Source organism: Procambarus clarkii, chromosome 94 (genome assembly GCF_040958095.1).
Source record: "Procambarus clarkii isolate CNS0578487 chromosome 94, FALCON_Pclarkii_2.0, whole genome shotgun sequence".
NCBI lineage: Eukaryota > Metazoa > Arthropoda > Malacostraca > Decapoda > Cambaridae > Procambarus > Procambarus clarkii.
This window is the reverse complement of record NC_091243.1, coordinates 10,371,944-10,392,211: the sequence shown is the minus strand read 5'-3', so window position 1 is coordinate 10,392,211 and position 20,268 is coordinate 10,371,944. Positions and strand designations below refer to the sequence as shown.

The 20,268-nt window shown below is 40.2% G+C and overlaps 1 protein-coding gene across 22 annotated transcripts in view; it reads left to right on the top strand.

Moving 5' to 3' along the window:
* The window catches only part of lap (phosphatidylinositol-binding clathrin assembly protein lap), a 165,943-nt gene that overhangs the window by 75,987 nt on the left and 69,688 nt on the right, over positions 1 to 20,268 (top strand). For all 22 annotated transcript variants that reach the window (XM_045729468.2, XM_069319701.1, XM_069319710.1 and 19 more), the window contains exons 2-3: positions 8,684 to 8,826; positions 15,490 to 15,565. In XM_045729468.2, the coding sequence (XP_045585424.2) occupies positions 8,684 to 8,826; positions 15,490 to 15,565 (219 nt within the window). The remainder of the gene's footprint in view (positions 1 to 8,683; positions 8,827 to 15,489; positions 15,566 to 20,268) is intronic.

Below are 20,268 nucleotides of genomic sequence, written 5' to 3'. Positions count from 1 at the left end.
TGTCATTTTTCTTGCAGTTGTGACGGCTACTTTATTGTGTTCTTTAAAGGTAAGGTCTTCCGACATAAGTACACCCAGATCCTTTACATTGCCTTTTCGTTCTGTTATGATTTGACCGAATTTTGTAGGTGATTTCCGTTTTTATATTTTATTTTTTTCCGTAGCGCATGAGCTGGAACTTATCTTCGTTAAACACCGTATTATTTTCTGTAGCCCATAGAAAGACCTGATTAACATCTGATTGGAGGTTTCTACGGGCCCTCCCTCCCAAACTGGTCTGCCGGTAGTTCCAAGCAACAGCCTGTTGGACCAAGCTCTCACAAGTCAAGCCTGACCTTCAGGTCGGGCTTGGGGAGTAGAACTACTCCCAGAACCCCATCAAGCAGGTGAAGATGCTGGGTCTTCAATCCATGAAGACCCAGCATCTTAGTCATACTAGTTGTAATGTGATTGTAACGTCAATCTTGAAGAGCAATATTGGAAACTACTAACAGTTTAAGGGAGTTTATACCTGCTTAATGGAGCTCTAGGAGTTCTTCTCCCCAATGCCCGACCCGAGGTATTACAGTAACAAGATGACAAACTCATGTGAACAGATATACATATCGGATGTTACAAGTCATTGGGGAATCTCTCGCATTTGTACATTTTGTATGTGTTAAGATGTAGGGTGTCATTTAGTCAGAACAATGCAAACATGGATGTGTATAGTATGGGCGGGAGATGGCATGGGTGGGTGTGGATGGTGTGTATGGCTAGGGGTGGGTGGTCGCTGGTGTGTTGGTGTATGGCTAGGGTGGGTGGGTGTTGGTGTATGGCTAGGGGGGGGGGGGAAGGTGTTGGTAGGCTACACCAGACCCTGGCCGCCACACGCCCATGTCTGCTATCTAGTTACTGCTACGCCCCCCTCCCTCGTACACGCCCCGTCCTCTCTCCTGTCCCTCTCCCCTGTCCCTCTCCCCTGTCCCTCTCCCTTCTCTGGCTCTCCATCCCTTTTGTTTTACTCAACTGCTTAACCTTCCCTCCAACACTCGCTCACCAACTCGTCAATTTTCCATCCTCCTCCTCCTTATCCATTTTCTATTCCCAGCTCCTGTAGTTATGGCTCTCGCTGAAAAGTCTGAACTAATATTAGTAAATTTCGTCATGTGGAGAGTGTAATGGTTATTTTGTAGTGGGTGGCTCATGCATAGCGGGTATATTTTTAGCTCTGGTGAACTGTCAGGTTGGTAGGTGGTGGTGGTGGTAGCGGAGCTGTTGCGGGGGACCCAACCCTTCCTACTGGTATACGTACGGTAACTTGGTGTAAGGTTCAACAGTTTGCACCTCCTTACCTTGAGGTAAGGTACCTAGGTACCTAGTATAGAATGGAATATGTATGGAATTACCTAGGTACCTTGAGGTAAGGTAACCTCGAGGTAAGATACCTTCCGATTACCTTCTGATAGCTCCCACGAATTTATCTTCATTAAACATCATTATTCGCGGCCCATGGAAAGACCCTGATTTATATAAAATTTGAGGTTTGCTGTTTTATATTGGCTTTACATAAAAAATCCTAGTGTCATCTGCAAAGGATGATACGTTACTATATTACACACAGAAATCACAATAGCGTGATGCATCAGTGAACAAATCCACAAGGGCTGTGACTAGGATTCGAACCTACGTCCGGGAGCATCCCAGACGCTGCCTTAATCGACTGAGCTACGACATGGTAAGAGAGTTGAAACCAGAAGTTCTACTGGGTTTCAGTAGAATTACTTTATACAGTTAGGTTATCTTGAGATGATTTCGGGGCTTTTTTAGTGTCCCCGCGGCCCGGTCCTCGACCAGGCCTCCACCCCCAGGAAGCAGCCCGTGACAGCTGACTAACACCCAGGTACCTATTTTACTTCTAGGTAACAGGGGCATAGGGTGAAAGAAACTCTGCCCAATGTTTCTCGCCGGCGTCTGGGATCGAACCCAGGATCACTAGTCCAGCGTGCTGTCCGCTCGGCCGACCGGCTCCCTACGGTACTGTAGTTTGTGTCCTGATGTATGTCCATGAGAAAGAGGAACTGCTGGAGTAAGCACAACACCCTGACTGAGCTTTTCATGGTGGATGAGTCGGGAATTTACTTTGTCAACACCACTGGGCTCTTTCTGTTAGGAAACTGAAGATCCGTCTTCCTATTTTGCCAGTAATTCCTTTTGAGCGCGTTATGTGCAATATCATCACGGTTATAAATATTTGTCGAAGGCTTTTGCGAAATCTGTGTATAATCATATCAGTGATATTGGTCTACAAATGATTTGGTTCAGGCTTTGTGAAATAGCTGTTGTTTTAAGTGTTTAAAACGGCAGTGTTTCTGAGGTGTTTTTTTCACTTTTGATAAGTATGGAATTCCAATTTGTTGGGATTTGGTGCGGAGTGCATGGACATGCATACTTAGACAAATGGTGTTAAGTTGATATCTGATAAATGGTTCGATGTTGGTCTAGAGTTCGTGAATTCATTTGGGTTGTACTTTACAGTACGTGAGAGAGCTCTTATCAACATTTAGGGGGCCCAAGAATTTTGCGCACACTCCTAAACGTAAGGGGCATAACCGGCCCACTTCTCACGGTGTTAAAGAGAGAGAACTTGATAAACGCCTACAAAGGATACCTGATCAGCCAGGCTGTGACTCGCCAGGCTGCGAGCAATGCATCCAACAGCCTGGTTGACCATACGACCAACCAGGTCGTCTGGTCAGAGAACCAGCCCGCGGAAAAGTTGATCCTCTGAACCCTCGCAAGGTAACAAGGCAAGGGGTTCATTGACGATATTACCTTGAGGTGCTTCCGGGGCTTAGCGTCACCGCGGCCCGGTCGTCGACCAGGCTTCCTGGTTGCTAGACTGGTCAACCAGGATGTTGGACGCGGCTGCTCGCAGCCTGACGTACGAATCACATCCTGGTTGATCAGGTTGATCCTGGTTGATGGGGGGTTGAATTATGATGATAGGATTCGGTGATGGGGTTGAAGGATGTAGGGAAATGATAGGTTGAATGATGATGATCTTGTGATTCTGGGGTGAAGATTGGGGATGATGAATAGGGCAGAGATGATGAATATGACAGGGATGTAGAAAATGGGGGTTGTTGATGATTAAAGCAGAGGGCAGAAGCTCAATTAGCCACAGTGGTGGACAGAAAACAGGAGATGCATTTTCACCCATAGAGATATAAACCTATGGAACCTCGTAGGTTTATAAGGTAACACAAGGTAAGACAAGGAGTTCATTGACGATGATGGGGTTGAATTATGATAACTTTCTGCATTTACAGAAGCTGCAAGTTGAAAAATTGTCTGCATTTTAAGTCCGGATAGAAAATATTCTCTAACATTGGGAGTATCTTGAACAAGCCACCGGCTTCCTGTCCCCCGTCGAGGCCAGTAGATTCGGGTAAATTCAGGTATCGAGTTGGCCTCCTGTCCTCTCAAGAGGATTGATTGATTGATGAAGATCAAGCTACCCAAAAGGTGGCACGGTCATGAATAGCCCGTAAGTGGAGGCCCTTTTGAGCCATTGCCAGTATTATTAGCCGATACTGGAGATCTGTAGAGGTGCGACTGCACCCTGCGTGACGGGAGATGTCTCCCTCCCAAGAGGCACACCCTCCTCCTTGTATATTGATCTGTATGGTTATCTGCCGCCGTATGGCATGTCTAGCCGCGTGACCCCCCCCACCCCAACCCTGTCCTTGGCTGGTACATGAGATCTTCGCCCTCTTGGCTGCCCTCGTCGCCAAGGGCCATCAGTCATGTGCCACTCACGGCCCGTCTTGGAGCTTGTTTCATGTCTTCGCGAACCCATTAACCTTAGGTACACACGACGTAAATGGGAAGCCGGCCGACCGAGCGGACAGCACGCTGGACTTGTGATCCTGTGGTCCCGGGTTCGATCCCGGGCGCCGGCGAGAAACAATGGGCAGAGTTTTTCACCCTATGCCCCTGTTACCTAGCAGTAAAATAGGTACCTGGGTGTTAGTCAGCTGTCACGAGCTGCTTCCCGGGGGTGGAGGCCTGGTCGAGGACCGGGCCGCGGGGACACTAAAGCCCCCAAAATCATCTCATGATAACAAGAATCCGTGTATATTTCGATTTCTCGGTACTCGGTTCGTACTTGGCTGGTAAAACTGTGTATAGAGGTGGGTGTTCTCCACTCAAGTTGTTTGTCGAGTTGCTCGGAAATTTAGAATATGACAGCCTCGATCTCAATCCATCTAACTCCTCCCACCTTACGGGCAGTAGGGTGAATATTTATATTTAGCAAGTGTCATATTTAACGGTGACATCTGTGTTAATTTTACTTCCCCTCGACACGTATTTTGACGCATTTAGTTCATAGCCTGTTTGCCAACTGTTGCCGATTATCTTAGGGTCAAACTTTGTCTCGGATGAATAAATTCTCAAGGGCTGTGACGAAGATTCGAACCTGCGTCCGAGGGCATCCCAGACGCTGCCTTAATCGACTGAGCTACGACAGGGTCAAAACGTAGCTCAATCGATTAAGGCAGCGTCTGGGATGCTCTCGGACGCAGGTTCAAATCCTCGTCACGGTCCTTGTGGATTTGTTCATTTGATGCATCACGCTATTGTGATTTCTGTGTGTAATCAGTCTCGGGCAGAGCTAGGACGGGACTCGAAGTCTGGTCTTGCTCAGTCGCTGAACAAGAAATCAACAATCAGTTGATATTGTCCGCTATCATTTACTATACATTATTTAATATGTACATCTTGCCTGGTGGATATCTTGTATTATTGGAACCAATTTTAGCCTATCTGGACTGAAGGTGTTTCCACTTGTCCACCCGGGAGATATGTTCAGTCGATAAAGTGTAAATGTATTCATGATGACTTAATCTTATTTTTTTGTTTAAACATTCAGGTTATTTTCTCATAGTATATCTGCATTTATGCGGCAGACAGTTTACGAGATAATTTGCTTACAGCAGGTCATACAATGTATTAGCGAGCACTATCCAGTTGTGGATGGATGATAAAGATATCCGCAATGGTGATTATTAGGAGAACGCACCAAACCATTACGACTATATAGCACTTGGAAGGGATCAGGATTTAGGATTGGATGCAGGAAAGGAATTGTGCCCAACCACTTGGACGGTCTAGGATTGAACGCCGAACTGCAAGAAGTGAAGCGTCGCTCTACCGTTCAGGTGCAATGGTTGAGAAATTTACGTAATAGATTAACAACAATAGAATGAGGCTATTAATGCGCAAAAGTATTTCTTCCTAGGATGTTCTCATCCTGAACACCTACCACCAAACCACAGCGCCAGTTGTAAGTCTTATCCACGGTGGTTGGGCCACCGACTCCTCTTCTTCGACTCGTCTTCAGTTCCTAGCTCAAGATTTCTGCCTTCTATCCCCTGCTTACTTGCTCAATGGTCCTTGGAACGGTCCCTTCCGGGAAGAGTACCAGGATTGGTTTGCAAGCTTCTTGTTATCCAGCCTGTCATTTTCCTTTCAGCTGTGATAGCGTCTTCATTGGGGTCGTAAAAAGTACTGTCTTGCGATGTGCTTACTCGCATGTCTTTTATGTTTTTTGTAGTTTGGTTTGACTGCATATTATGTGTGGTTCCGGTTTTTGTTTCTGCGTGTTTACTATAGCGTAGGATGTGGAATGTACCTTCAGTGGGGATCATAATGTCTGATCCCCTTTGAAAGATTTCGTTAACTTCAGTTAGGAGACTTGTTGGGTTGTAAGTTCATGGATCAAATTATTGGGTAACATAATTGACGTAGGATTTAAGGATTAAAGTGTAAGATTCGAAGGGTATATGAATGAGGTTTTGTGGATATAAATAGAATCTGCCTCGTATAGGGGCCTCCTGAAGTTTTTCTTATGATCTAATATGTACTCATAAAAATCGGTGTTATCTGAAAGCTGATAGGGTATTATAGGTTGAGAAAATAAATTGGTTCAATCCAGGAGCAATTTAAAGTGTTTATCAAGACAAGAAGATACATCTCAAAGGGGATAGAGTAGCTTAGGCTATTTCTACCTCCCTAAGGAGCAATGAGGCAATTCGAATCCTGCGATCAAGGTGCTCCCAGCCACGCACCTTACCCCAGTAGGTACAGGTGGCGTAGTACCTTGAACGAAGGTTCGAGTCGCCTTATTGCTCAGATTGATTTTTCTCATAGATATATATATCACGTTAATGTGATTTATTGATTGTAGATTATTCTTGTCTAGGTCGGATGCGAGGATGAGAGTACTGGAGCAAGCACATTAGTCCCCGAGGGACTGAAATTTCACGTCGATTTTCCCGATTGACTGTTCAATTAAACTATTGTCAAATTTTTTAAAAGCTTATTCGGAAGTTTGGGCGTTTTCTTTCTTACATAGTACCCAACGCCATATCATAGTGATGTAGCATTTGAGAGGCAAGATCACGCTGTGCTAATCCCGTGTTGACTGGAGTTACGTACACATGCACACCCCCATGAGTTTTGTAGCTGCTTAGCATTCTAAGACACGTTGGTCCTGTGATAGTGCTTGTATTAAATTCTTGACGAACAGGTGGGTATGTAGGTACTGAATATATTGGTAAATACTAGAAAAATCCAATGTGGAGTTGTCCGTCGCTCTGGGCGGTAGAAATAACCTAAGCTACTCTATCCCTTTGAGATGTATTTTCTTGTCTCAATAAACATGAACTTGAACTTGTGTCCGTCACTCCACGCACGCAAGCACAAGTCACTGGAGCGTAGGTGTGCCAATTAGGCTAAATATAGCAGTGTCTAGAGAGCGTTTAATGGCGAAATCTGGATTGCGGTATCCTTGTACGAGTTATCAAAGGGGAGAATGAGAATTGGGGCATTCTATACACACATTAGAGACCGAGGGAGATCGATCACACCTTGATGGCCTGACCAGTGAGCAAGTGATTGAGCACATACATACATACACGTGTGCGCACACGTATTGTATACGTATTGTAATACATGTGTATACGTATTGTAATACGCACGCACACGCACGCACGTGTGTACTCACCTAGTTGTGCTTGCGGGGGTTGAGCTCTGGCTCTTTGGTCCCGCCTCTCAACCGTCAATCAACATGTGTACAGGTTCCTGAGCCTATTGGGCTCTATCATATCTACACTTGAAACTGTATGGAGTCATTTACTCGGGTTGAACTTTAGCAGCCATTTCTTGGACCATTCATCCAGTCTGTCTAGGTAGGTCACCTTGTAGCCTCCTACTATCCTCCTCCTGTTTCAATCCTCCTCATAATTTTTGCATCACCGGCAAACGGTGAAAGAAACGAGCCTATACCCTCTGGGAGATCATTTACATATATCAAACAGTATAGGTCCAAGGACTGACCCTGCGGGACTCCACTGATGATGTCTCGCCAATCTGAGACCTCACCTCTCACAGTGACTCGCTGTCTTCTGTTGTTTAGGTACTCCCTTATCCAATGGAGTACCTTCCCTTTCACTCCAGCCTGTACCTAAAGTTTTTTCACTAGCCTCTTGTGTAGTACTGTGTCAAAGGCTTTCTGGCACTCCAAAAATATGCAGTGTGTATGTGTGCGTGCGCACAATATATGCATTCACATGTATACACATGCTTACATATGTATACACATACCTGTTTGATACCTGCTTGATGGGGTTCTGGGAGTTTTTACTCCCCAAGTACTAATACTGTACATAAAAGTACATGCTTACATACACATGGATTCACATATGGGGGGCTGACGGCTGAGTGGACAGTGCTCGGGATTCATAGTCCTAGGATCCGGGGATCGATCCCCGACGGAGGCGGAAACAAATGGGCAGAGTTTCTTTAACCCTTATGCCCCTGTTCATCTAGCATTAAATAGGTACCTGGGAGTTAGAGCTGCTATGGGCTGCTTCCTAGGTGGGGGGGGGGGGCGGTGATCGGTTGACAGTTGAGGCGGGCCCAAAGAGCCAGAGCTCAACTCTTGCAAGCACAACTAGGTAAGTACATGAATACATGCACACATGCATGCGTATACATACGTACCTATTACACACACACACACACAGGAGGGAGGATAGATATAGGCAGTTTTAACGCGTGTGGGCACGCGCACACTAGGGGACACAGGTGGAAACTGAGTACTCAAATGAGTCAGAGACATTCCTGAGCCCAATAGGCTCAGAAACCTGTACACCAGTTGATTGACAGTTGAAAGGTGGGACCAAAGAGCTGAATTTCAACTCACGCAAGCACAACTAGGTGAGTACACACAGTGGGGGGCAGAAGCCAAAACCGTCGGTAGTTTCAAAGCGTTATGATAGAGTACTGGGAAGATGGAACACAACAGACATAGCTCTCATCTTGTAACTGCACTTGGGTAGTTACACTTAGGTACACAGACATGATTGTTGTCCTTTTATAGACAAGTCATCTTGTGGTGTGTGTGTGTGCACACACTATCATTATTTCTCAAAGGTCTAATTTACTGTATACAGTACAGTATTTTTAAATGGGATTAGAGCACCAATAGTGCAACTTCAATGGTCGGATAGTAGTGATTTAACTATTCCTAACACTACAGTATTGCTATGTGCATAAATGTGTGTGTGCATGTGGTGTAATGCAGAAGTATATTTTGAGGTACAGCAAGATGACTGATGCTTTCTTTTTCTTGCAGATCTCCTTCACTGCACCAATGAGCCCAACGTGTCCATCCCTCAGCTAGCCAACCTCCTCATCGAGCGGGCACAGATGCAGTCGTGGGTCATAGTCTTTAAGGCGCTAATAACCGTACATCACCTAATGTGTTACGGCAATGAGGTAATGCTTGCTACACTCACGCCATGGCTTTGTCAGAATGAATGAGCACGAGTGACTAATGTCATGGCTTGCAGGAAAATGGTGCTAGTGGGGATGTGAGAGTAATAACGATAGGTGTGCATTAAGGCAGTTTATACTAGCTTACAATTTTAACAATTTATTTCTATATACATAGTCCTGGAGTGACAGAACAAAAAAAAATTAGTGAAATTTAAGAAAGTATAAAGTAATCAATCTTTCATGCAAAAATTAAAAGCAAGAACTAATTCCAGTATTTTGTTTGTGAAATGGAACATTGATCAATAATAGCAGTGAAGAAATCTGACACACAGAGGACGCAGTTCAATTCTTGGTTTCAGACAACCAGTAAATGCATGGAAGATTTCACACCTCAAAAGAATTCTTGAATGTGAAACTAACCTTAACTCACATTTCACAGGTTACTCTAACCCACAGGAATTTGAAGAAATTGGATAACATGCCTATGTTGACCAGACCCCACACTAGAAGGTGAAGGGACGACCACGTTTCGGTCCGTCCTGGACCATTCTCAAGTCGATGGTCCAGGACGGACCGAAACGTCGTCGTCCCTTCACCTTCTAGTGTGTGGTCTGGTCAACATACTTTAGCCATGTTATTGTGACTTATTGCCTAACATATCTATTTGCATATCCCATGTCCAGACTTATAAAATTCTGTATTCATTAAGAAATGCAATAAACCACTACTGGTTAGAGACTGGGATGCCGAGACATTGATCCTTGGGACCATCTCAATGTAACCTGTATCATGTGTTTTAAATATCCTTTGGAGTTGGAACATAGATAATGATGACATCCCTAACACTAAACACAGCTGAAATTTCCCCGTTCAAGGGGGGGGGGGCAGAAAAATAGATGGAAAACTATGAAATGGTTATAACACTAATATATCTTGCACAACTCTGAAAATGTGAAGAAGTAAAATTACAAGTCGATGTACTGTACACATTCCTGGCCAACGAGGATTGATAATAGGATGCGTCTGTTTCTCATAGCTGATTGACAACAATATTATTATGATGCACTAGAAGGCAAGCAAATTGCCAACATACTGTAATCTAAACAGGTTGTGCAAAAGCCTTGAACAGATAGAACCATTGTGTAAAATTACAAAAAAAATTATATGCACTTCAGAGTAATTTTCCAAATTTATTACCCTAAATCTACTTGAAGCACCTTAGTTGTTGGTAATGCTTAAAATCCCTCAAATTGCATTTCCTGGAATGCAAGTGAGAACTGTCCTAATTGTATTTAAGAAGGAACTTGACAAACCTCTCAAGACTACCTGATCTATCAGGCTTTGGTGCTTATGTCAGACAGCACTAAAAAATAGCATCAGTTATGATTGCTTTTCTATCAGGGCTTACCTATCAGTGACTGTGGGAGAGTGACATCTAGCTCTTTATGCCCTTCCTCCTAGTCATTTATATCTAATGTGCTAATTACTGCTCTCAAAATTAACATTTTCATCATATATTTTTCTTAAAGTTGTGGATGGAATTGGCTTCAACAACCACTTCAATGCATTCTGCTTGCTGACCGCCCTTAAAGGGAACGACCACCCTTACATCTCTTCGACTCGATTGCATGTCCAGCTTCTACTGATGTCCCCCATGTCCTACCTATTATTAATTGAAATAGACTTTTTATCCAATTTATCTTTTCCCTTCAGGATCTTGTATGTAGTGATCATATCCCCTTTGTCTCTTTCCTATATGGTTGTGAGGGTGGGTTCCCTCAACCTAGCCTCATAGCTGAGGCCTCTAAATTCTGGTACAGTACTAACCTAGTTGCAAGCCTTTTAAACTTTTAAGTTTGTTTATTCTTCAAGGTGTAGGTTCCACAAGAGTAAACAAAACCAGTATGGTTGTAAACAAACTTGGGGTCATTGCAATAAATACCTAAAGCAGGAATTGCATTAAATATAAATGCAATAAATAACTCTATTCTTACATGTTATATGTAAGAATAGATTCCATGAGTTTTGTACTGAAATGAGTAGTACTAAGGGTCTGAGAACAGGACATTTACTTTGGGTATGTAGGAAAGATTTGCCAGCTTGGAAAATATTAACATAACTTCTGAATACCTTGACTCGTGACCCAAAAATTGTAATTCACTGAAAGCCTACCAGGAATCTATAGAGTGAGAAACGAATACTGGTGCAGGTAGTGAAGCAAGAATGAAACTGAAGTAAAAGTTCAGGAAATTGTAAATTCTGAATTGGTGTACTCGGATAAAGAGGACAGTAGACAGGAAAGTGTAACACAGTACTGTACTAATGGCTCAATTGGTGCAAACACTGCCAGAGACAGCAATAGAGATGCAGAAAAGACACAGGCAAATGCAAATTCTATGCAAAGGGCATTTGCAGACATAGATTTTCTGGAAAGTTAGAGGGATTAGAATGCAGTTATCCTCATCCCAGAAAATGTTTAAATCTACTTAGGAAAGGAATGTCTTTTTTTTGGATCAAGATGCAGGTACGGTATTTCCATCACAACATACAAAACTTTACTTACTTGCTTTAGGAAAAAAAATGCAATGACCTCAGCTGCCCAGAATTTCTCATGAAAGGCACAGAATGCTTCATAAAGAGTGGCAGACAGGAAATTGGCTTTGGAAAAGTCACATTTTTTTTAGATCCAGAAGAAAGGGTTTCAAAAAGGTGGTTTATTCAGATTCAGATTCAGATGTTTATTCAGGTAAGGTATATACATACAAGTGATGTTACATTAATGGATTGATATATAGATAGAGCTAGTACATACAATGCCTAAAGCCACTATTACGCAATGCGTTTCGGGCAAGAAAAACATTAATATCTAGAACTTAATACTAATTGAGCATAAAGAATAAAAGATGTTGAGAACAAATACAAATAAAGATAAAAAAAAGGGGGAACATGACTGAAAAAGCAGCACAAATACAATAGGTTGACAAACAGTGTTGATTAAAAAAAAAGAAAAAAAAAGAAAATAAAAGAAAATAACAGACATGGGTTGACAATAGAGGAGTGAGGTAGATTACAGGGAATTTATTAGGTAGTGTTTAGTTTTTATCTTAAACTGGTTGAGAGAGGTACAGTCTTTAACATGGTTGGGAAGGTCATTCCACATTCTGGGCCCCTTGATTTGCAGAGCATTTCTAGTTTGATTAAGACGTACTCTAGGAATATCAAAACTGTATTTATTTCTGGTGTGGTGCTCATGGGTTCTGTTACAACCTTCTATGAAGCTTTTAAGATCAGGATTGGCATTATAGTTTAGCGTTTTATATATGTATAATACACATGAGAGAATGTGCAGTGACTTAATATCTAACATATTAAGAGATTTGAGTAGGGGTACCGAGTGATGTCTGGGGCCAGAGTTGGATATTGTTCTAATAGCGGCTTTGTGTTGGGTAATTAGAGGACGTAAGTGATTTTGGGTAGTAGAACCCCAAGCACAAATACCATAGTTGAGATAAGGATAGATAAGGGAGTAATAGAGAGTCACCAGAGCAGGGCGTGGTACATAATATCTGATCTTAGAAAGAATGCCGACAGTTTTTGAAACTTTTTTTGATATATTTAGAATGTGTCCCTGGAAATTCAGCTTGTGGTCAATGAGAATGCCAAGGAATTTGCCATCTAATTTGTTACAAATTTGGGTATTGTTTATTTTGAGATTTATAAGACTAGAGGATTTATTGCCAAACAGAATATAGAAGGTTTTGTCAATGTTAAGGGTGAGTTTGTTGGCAGTTAGCCAAAGATGGACTTTATTTAGCTCTGTATTTACTGTGGCATTTAGAGCAAGAGGGTCAGGACTGGAGTAAATGAAGGTTGTGTCGTCAGCAAATAGAATTGGTTTGAGGTGTTGGGAGGCATTTGGAAGGTCATTAATGTAGATGAGAAAGAGGAGAGGGCCAAGTATGCTGCCCTGAGGAACACCAATGTTGATGGGTAGGGTGGGAGAAATTGTATTATTCACAGAAACATATTGGAGCCTGTCAGTAAGGTAGGACTCGAGGTATTGTAGGGAGTGTCCTCTGACTCCATAATGATGTAATTTAAGAAGAAGGTTTTGGTGGTTGACAGTATCAAAAGCTTTACGCAGGTCCACAAATAACCCAACAGGGAGCTCCTTTTTATCAAGAGCTGTATGAATCGAGTATATATTTAGTTTATATTTTATATAAAATATTTTTATATATTTATATTTTAGGTGTTTTTTTTAGATCCAGAAGAAATTTGAAGAAGAAACCTTTGGGGTTTCCAAAGGTGAAACAGGGACTGTATGGTACTGTAACTGGCTGAAAGAACCATTTGCATACAAAGTGTAGATACCATTTCATCCCACAATAGTTGTACTATGACAGGCAACATCACTGCAGCAATCCGTGCAAATCGGAACAAATCAGATATGCCCACACATAATGGACCTTTCTGAAAAATGACTAAATACATCAAATAATAACCTTGCTTATCTTTTCCAACATATATACAGGGACTAAAAGCAAAGATACAAAACAGTGCCAAATGATAAGTGACCTCTTCACAGAAACAAATGCAATATTTGGAGCTTTCACAGAAACCCATGCAGGGGTTACATGGACAGTATAATAATATAATTATATATATTAGAATATAATATTCCAGAATATAATTTGTATAGATATGATAAATTATGGTAAATAGATCACATGGAGGAATAGGTTTGTATATTAGAGAGGATCTTGTATGGTTGGAGCTCCTTAATGAATCTACAAATGTGGTGGTAGAGGTACTGGGAGTTAAAATACAGAAAATGAACCTGGTTATTATTCTAATTTACAAACTGCTAGATGCAATGGTTGAGGAATTCACAGAACAGATAAACAAAATAGAGAATAGTCTCAATAGTCTGGCAAACCCAATACCAGATAGTCTAATATGGTAAATAGCAAACAATGTTATACAAGGAAATCTATCTGAAAATAACCAACCACAGGTCAGAGAACTACAGTACTTAGCTTCTTTGATAAACTTTTGCTCAGCCAGCAAATAAGAGTCAACTAGGAGTGAAAGTATTCTAGATCCGATCTTCACAAACAATGAAGAAATAATCAGGAACACTACAATCCTAGATACTACATACTCAGATCATGAGCTCATTGAAGTGCAAACTAACATAAATACCGTTACTTGTAATAAGTCTACCAAAAAAATTATCAAGCGAGAGAGGTTATTCAATTTTAATTGAATAACCTCAATTAGTCTAGGATTGACTTGAAAAAATAAACATGGAACTTACAAACATTCAATGGGGAAACTGTTCCAAATATATTATAACAAAACCCCATGGAAGGAATATAACAACTGGCTGTTGAGGTATACAAAAAGTCTGTCTGAAGCATATTCCTTTGTGGAAGGTCAGAAAGAGGACCAGTTTGGAAAAAGAATGTAGATGACGCTACAGAAGAAGAAAACAAATCACTAATGTTTTAGCAGACATGACTGCTACAAAAAAAAAAAAGGAAGTTTAAGCAGGGTCGATTGAAGAAATAGAACAAGAATAAAGGCAATCATATCAGACTGAGAAAATGTAATTAGAACAAAGCCATACCAGAGATAAAGAAAAATCCAAAATATTTCTTCACATATGCAAAATGGAAATCAAAAACATCCACCAGTAAGGGACATGTACAGTACAGACCTACTGTACAATAGTTTCAAAGTGTTATGACAACGATGTCATAACACTTCGAAGATGGAAAATGGGACACCAGAAGCGTAGTTCTAATCCTGTAACTACACTTTAATAATTACAAGGTAAAGTATATATAAGAACATAAGAACAAAGGCAACTGCAGAAGGCCTGTTGGCCCATACGAGGCAGCTCCTATTTATAACCACCCAATCCCACTCATTATACTTGTCCAACCCACGCTTGAAACAATCGAGGGACCCCACCTCCACAATGTTACGCGGCAATTGGTTCCACAAATCAACAACCCTGTTACTGAACCAGTATTTACCCAAGTCTTTCCTAAATCTAAACTTATCCAATTTATACCCATTGTTTCGTGTTCTGTCTTGTGTTGATACTTTTAATACCCTATTAATATCCCCTTTGTTATGTCCATTCACCCACTTGTAAACCTCTCATGTCACCCCTAACTCTTCGCCTTAACAGTTTATATCATAAGGTTTGTGCTAGGTGTGAGAATTAACTAACCATAGCCCCTACATACAAGGTTTGTATGTGCTCTTGTGCATACACTATGCTTAAATACATGCAGTGTATGCATGTTTGTGCTTGTTTAGTGAGTTCAGAATGTTTCTATACTGTCATGAAATGGTTTTGATTTAAGAGAGTGCAAAGGAATGATTGCTGTAGATAGCAACAACGAGAATAGACTTTATTTGTTAATAATATTTCATCACCTTCATCACGTGTACTTGTCTGTCTTTACATGCACTAGCCCTGTGTGAATCTGATAGATTTGATAAAGCACTGGCAGGCAAAATGTTATTTACAAATAGAGTAGTTAGCCCATGTTTGCTTTAACCCACATCCTTCAGAAACATTAACATTTTTGATAGAATATCTATAAGAACACATGTTAAAATGTTAAAAAAAAAATTATCTTGCAGAGATTTACACAGTACTTAGCTTCTAGCAATTGCAACTTCAACCTGGGTGCATTCTTAGACAAGACAGGAGTGGCAGGTAAGTTCAGCTCAAGTTCCTTGGCCAAATTCAGAACCTGTTTTTCTATTGTAAAATCAAACTAGGTTTGAGTATTGAACATCCAGGTGGTTTTTTACATTTAGTAAGAATTTGTTGCAAGTGTCTTGGTCATAAGGTAATTTGTAGACACAAGTTGTCTTGCCTAACTTAAGAGCATTAGTATATTTTAAGCTAGTATATTTAAGTTGGTAACCAAAGATTAAGGTGGATTCTAATTTTCTTACATTAAATTGGTTGCTAGTTTGGGATTAGTTTACAAAGATAAAGTAATTTTACCATGATAATAATTTGATATATCATAAAGCAGTTTTTGGTACAAATACATTTATGGTGTATTTAATGTTTCAATAACCTGCAGTGCTTTCACTGATACTGTAAAATCCTAGAGGTATTTATTCTTGATTTGGGTATTAGATGTTGACATACAGTAAACTGTGTACAGTAATCTATTAATAATTACTAACATGCCCCTGAAATCTAATGTATCATGACTGTACTACTAACATATGCCATAATTTATAATATACTCACATTTAAATATGTAGAAGTGTTAAGATACAGTATTCATGAAGTGGTTAGTTTAGTCAGAAATATTCATAACATTTTATTGCATGTGAAGGAAGGTGGCACATGCAGAACTTTACTGAAACTTAGCAGCCATCAGCCTAGTTCACGACGTCAGTAATTATTCTCTATTCAACTTCACTCAAGGCTTTCTCAAGATTTCTTTAGGTTGACTTGTTGCTAGTAAAGTGAAGAGGGTTTTCTCTTGTACTGGGAGCTTGCACATATAAACACAATTTTATGCATTTTCAGATAGTTAAATAAGTAAAAAGATAAAGAAATGTAGAAATGAGAAGAAATTACTTTCACACATTGGGAAACGCTGTCATCTTTGGAGAAAACTTTTAGTTTGAAACTGTGGATCATAAACCATTCTACACTGCAGAACAAAGCAAGCTATTAAATATAGTTGTTTGTTTTTGTAGGAAATCATATTTTTTACTCCACAATTTTGATGAATATCTTGACTGGTCACAGTGTGACACTCTCAGCATGTTCTTGCTCAAATATTTCAAAAAGATAAGGGTCAAATACATGTTTACAATTAGTATACTGTATGTTAATACTGTATATGGTTGCCAGTAAATATACAATGTGATGTGTGTACAGTACTGTATATACATACTGCTCTGAGCATTGTGTGCTTTCAACCATGTTAGCCAAGGTCAGTTAAAGGTCAACCTGACGAGGATAGAGGGAGGGAAGGAAGGATGGTGGGCAAGCCCAGTTAATGTCAGGACACACCTAATATTTTACTGCTTGACAATCCATAAATTAAAACTAAATGGCATGTGTAAAATGCCAACAGTTAAGCATTTTACAATTATGCTTTTTACAATTCCATCAATCACTCGATCATAATTTTATTTTTAATAGTTTTACTGTTCATTACAGTTGTTCAAAAACGTTTGCATAACTGATTTATACACGATTCTCTAGGCAAACAGGTAATATGTTGACAAATTTGTTTACAGCTCATAATAATTATTGTATAAATACCTGCACATGTAACTTTTTTTTTCTCTCTCAAATATTGTTAATTTTTTTTCATAAACAGTACCTAATTGAATATTGTGGTGTCTGTAGGTGGTGTGTTTAGTAATGTGACTACAGCGCTCGTAATACAGGAATGTTTATGATAATGAATGGTACACTTGGTAGATTACATGTTGCTATTTTGTCGGGTAATGCTCTGACATTACTCTTGTGCAGCAGTGTAACTTCTAATGTAATGAAAATCATGAACTTCAATTTTTGGACCTCATTGCAGGGAATATTTTGTTGTGCAGTATTTAAAGTTGAATGCAATATTCAAAGACTTCATTGTGTATGCAAAATGCAAATTCATTTGTATAGGGAGACCCAACTTGAGCAATAAAGGATCATAGATGAGAGAAGCTTCACTCCCAAGATGAGTAAAAATATTTCCTTTAAATACAAGTGAAGATAATGAGAAGATACTGTAATCTGCGATTGTAATTACAACCTTGTAATAAAATGTGTAAGTGAAGATAATACTGTATTTTCTACAGTTTCTTTGAAGGAGTCCCCTTAGTTGCTCCCTGAGCTTGACTCTGGATCTTCAAGCCTTTGCCTAATACATCAAATCTCCAGAACTAGACTGTCACTACTGGGAGCCAGGACCAGTATCTTGCTCACTCAAACAAGGGATGTGAACTTGAAAAGCAAAACAAAACAAAAAATTACTGTGTATACTGTGTATATAATCATGAGTGAGGATATACAGCCAACTGGCTAAACTGAACTCCTTGTGGATGACTAAGGAAAGGCAAATCTTGGAACAGGTAACTTTACACACAGGGTTGAGAAAAGGACCTGAACCCAAGAACATTAATGCACAAATAATGACACACCACAGGCATAGGACAATGCATGATGCACCCAAGGTGGGGGACAAACCAAGCATCAGTGCCAGACCAACCGGGCTGTGGTGGATATGTGGGCCTGCGGGTCGCTCCAAGCAACTGCCTGGTGGACCATTCTCTCGCAAGTCAAGCCTGGCCTGGGGCCAAGCTTGGGGAGTAGAACAACTCCCAGAACCCCATCAAGCAGATTAATGACTGAAGGGTTCCGATATAAGACAAGTCTCATTCTTGGTAAAAGCAAAGACGGCAACAGTCAAAGAAACGGGGGGGGGGGGGGGGCCCTTGGCTCAAAGAAATAAAACCACACTTCCATTGAAGAACATGAAGCTTCCCAATCCTACAGCCAGAAGCAAGAGCAAGTTGAAAAGCTCCCTCAGAAGAATCCTCAGCCAAGAGGGGGGAAAAAAGAGGAAAAGTGAGACAATAAAGATGCACACTCCGAAGATCATGAAGGTTCTCAGAGTTGTTGTTCATAATCTTTACCCTAGTGAAGATGCATCCACCCCTAAATGACATTGAGAAGAGATCAACCAAGGTTGACTGGTATGGGGCAACAGTATAGGCATGAACTGGGGATCCACACATGGCCAGGACAGAAGATAACACTATGAGAACCGACAGAGAACAGATGTCAAAATGAGTGGTGGTGGAAAGCCCACCAAGGCACTCTGTACTGCTATCATGAGAGATGCAAATGTGACACCATTAGGCAAATACAGTAATGGCAAATTACTCAACAAAATTGACTAATAATCTGATTAAAAAGTGTACCATTGATTTATTTAAAACATTACATTATATCTATACAGGTATTAATATGGTTGGTTAAAAACTTCATTAGTGAATATAATAGTACAATTAATAAAGTTGGTTACTCTTCATTAAATGGTCATAAAAGTATTTTTAATATAGATTTGATATAATAATTTGATTTGAATTATCAGTGCACATGTCATATTCTTATCAAATAGCTAAAGTAGTCAATTTAATAGTACCTTAAACAAGCATTTGTTACACTTTTGAATGGGTTGTTCTGTCATTTAATATATTATACAGCACTGTTAAATGTGATAGGTGAATACAGGGATTTTTCAAAAGCTTTTCAAGAATGTAATCATGTCATAATACAGAGGACCATAAGGAAATCTTAAATGATCGAGATGATTATGGTTAAAAATAAAAATGGATAACTACTGTAATTATTTTCACAAATTACCATGTAATTCTTATTTTTTTTTTCTTTTGCGGCAAGTCATTTACTTTTAATTCATGGACTTTCCTGACTTGATCTACCTTTATTGTTTGTTGCCTCTGCTGATGACAATTGGTTTTCTGAATGGTTCACTGTATTGTTACTGCATGCAGTACACACACAATTTTGTTTTTCATATTCATGCTTGTGTATATACACTTGTACTGTATATTGTATAAATGTTTGTTTCTTGTTTATAATTTTACATTGAGTTTAACTATGAAATGTTTATTACCAAAATTCTTCATAATTCATTGCAAAACTTGCTGGCATATTAAAGGCCTACTTAGGCATATACAGTACTGTATAGGATTTAGGGTGGGCAGGAGGGGGAGTAATTGAAGGAAATTTTAAGTTTGCAAGATTGTTGACCTTGTTTGAGAAATAAATAAATATGATGTACAGTGAATAATAAAGCTGAAGCTTGATGATGATCACTGATTTTTGTAGTTTGAGTACTGCAGGGAAGAACCTCAGTCTATTCATGATGTGGTTATCTTGAGGTTATCTTGATGATTTCGGGGCTTTAGTGTCCCCGCGGCCCGGTCCTCGACCAGGCCTCCACCCCCAGGAAGCAGCCCGTGACAGCTGACTTACTCCCAGGTACCTATTTACTGCTAGGTAACAGGGGCATTCAGGGTGAAAGAAACTTTGCCCATTTGTTTCTGCCTCGTGCGGGAATCGAACCCGCGCCACAGAATTAAGAGTCCTGCGCGCTATCCACCAGGCTACGAGGCCCCTTCTGTATGTGTGCTTAATCTCCAAAAAATTTAGTTTGATTGGAAAGGAAACATAGATGATTTAAGCTTGTGATTAGATATCTCAAATTTGGCACTTGGTTTATAACTGCTGTTATGAATGACCATGATTTATGAGTAATTGTATGATTTGGCACCATATTAAGTGATCTTGCTGTGCAATCAAAATATTTAAATAGTGTTAATTAAATGCCCCTTTCCTGTTTGACCCCTCATTACTAT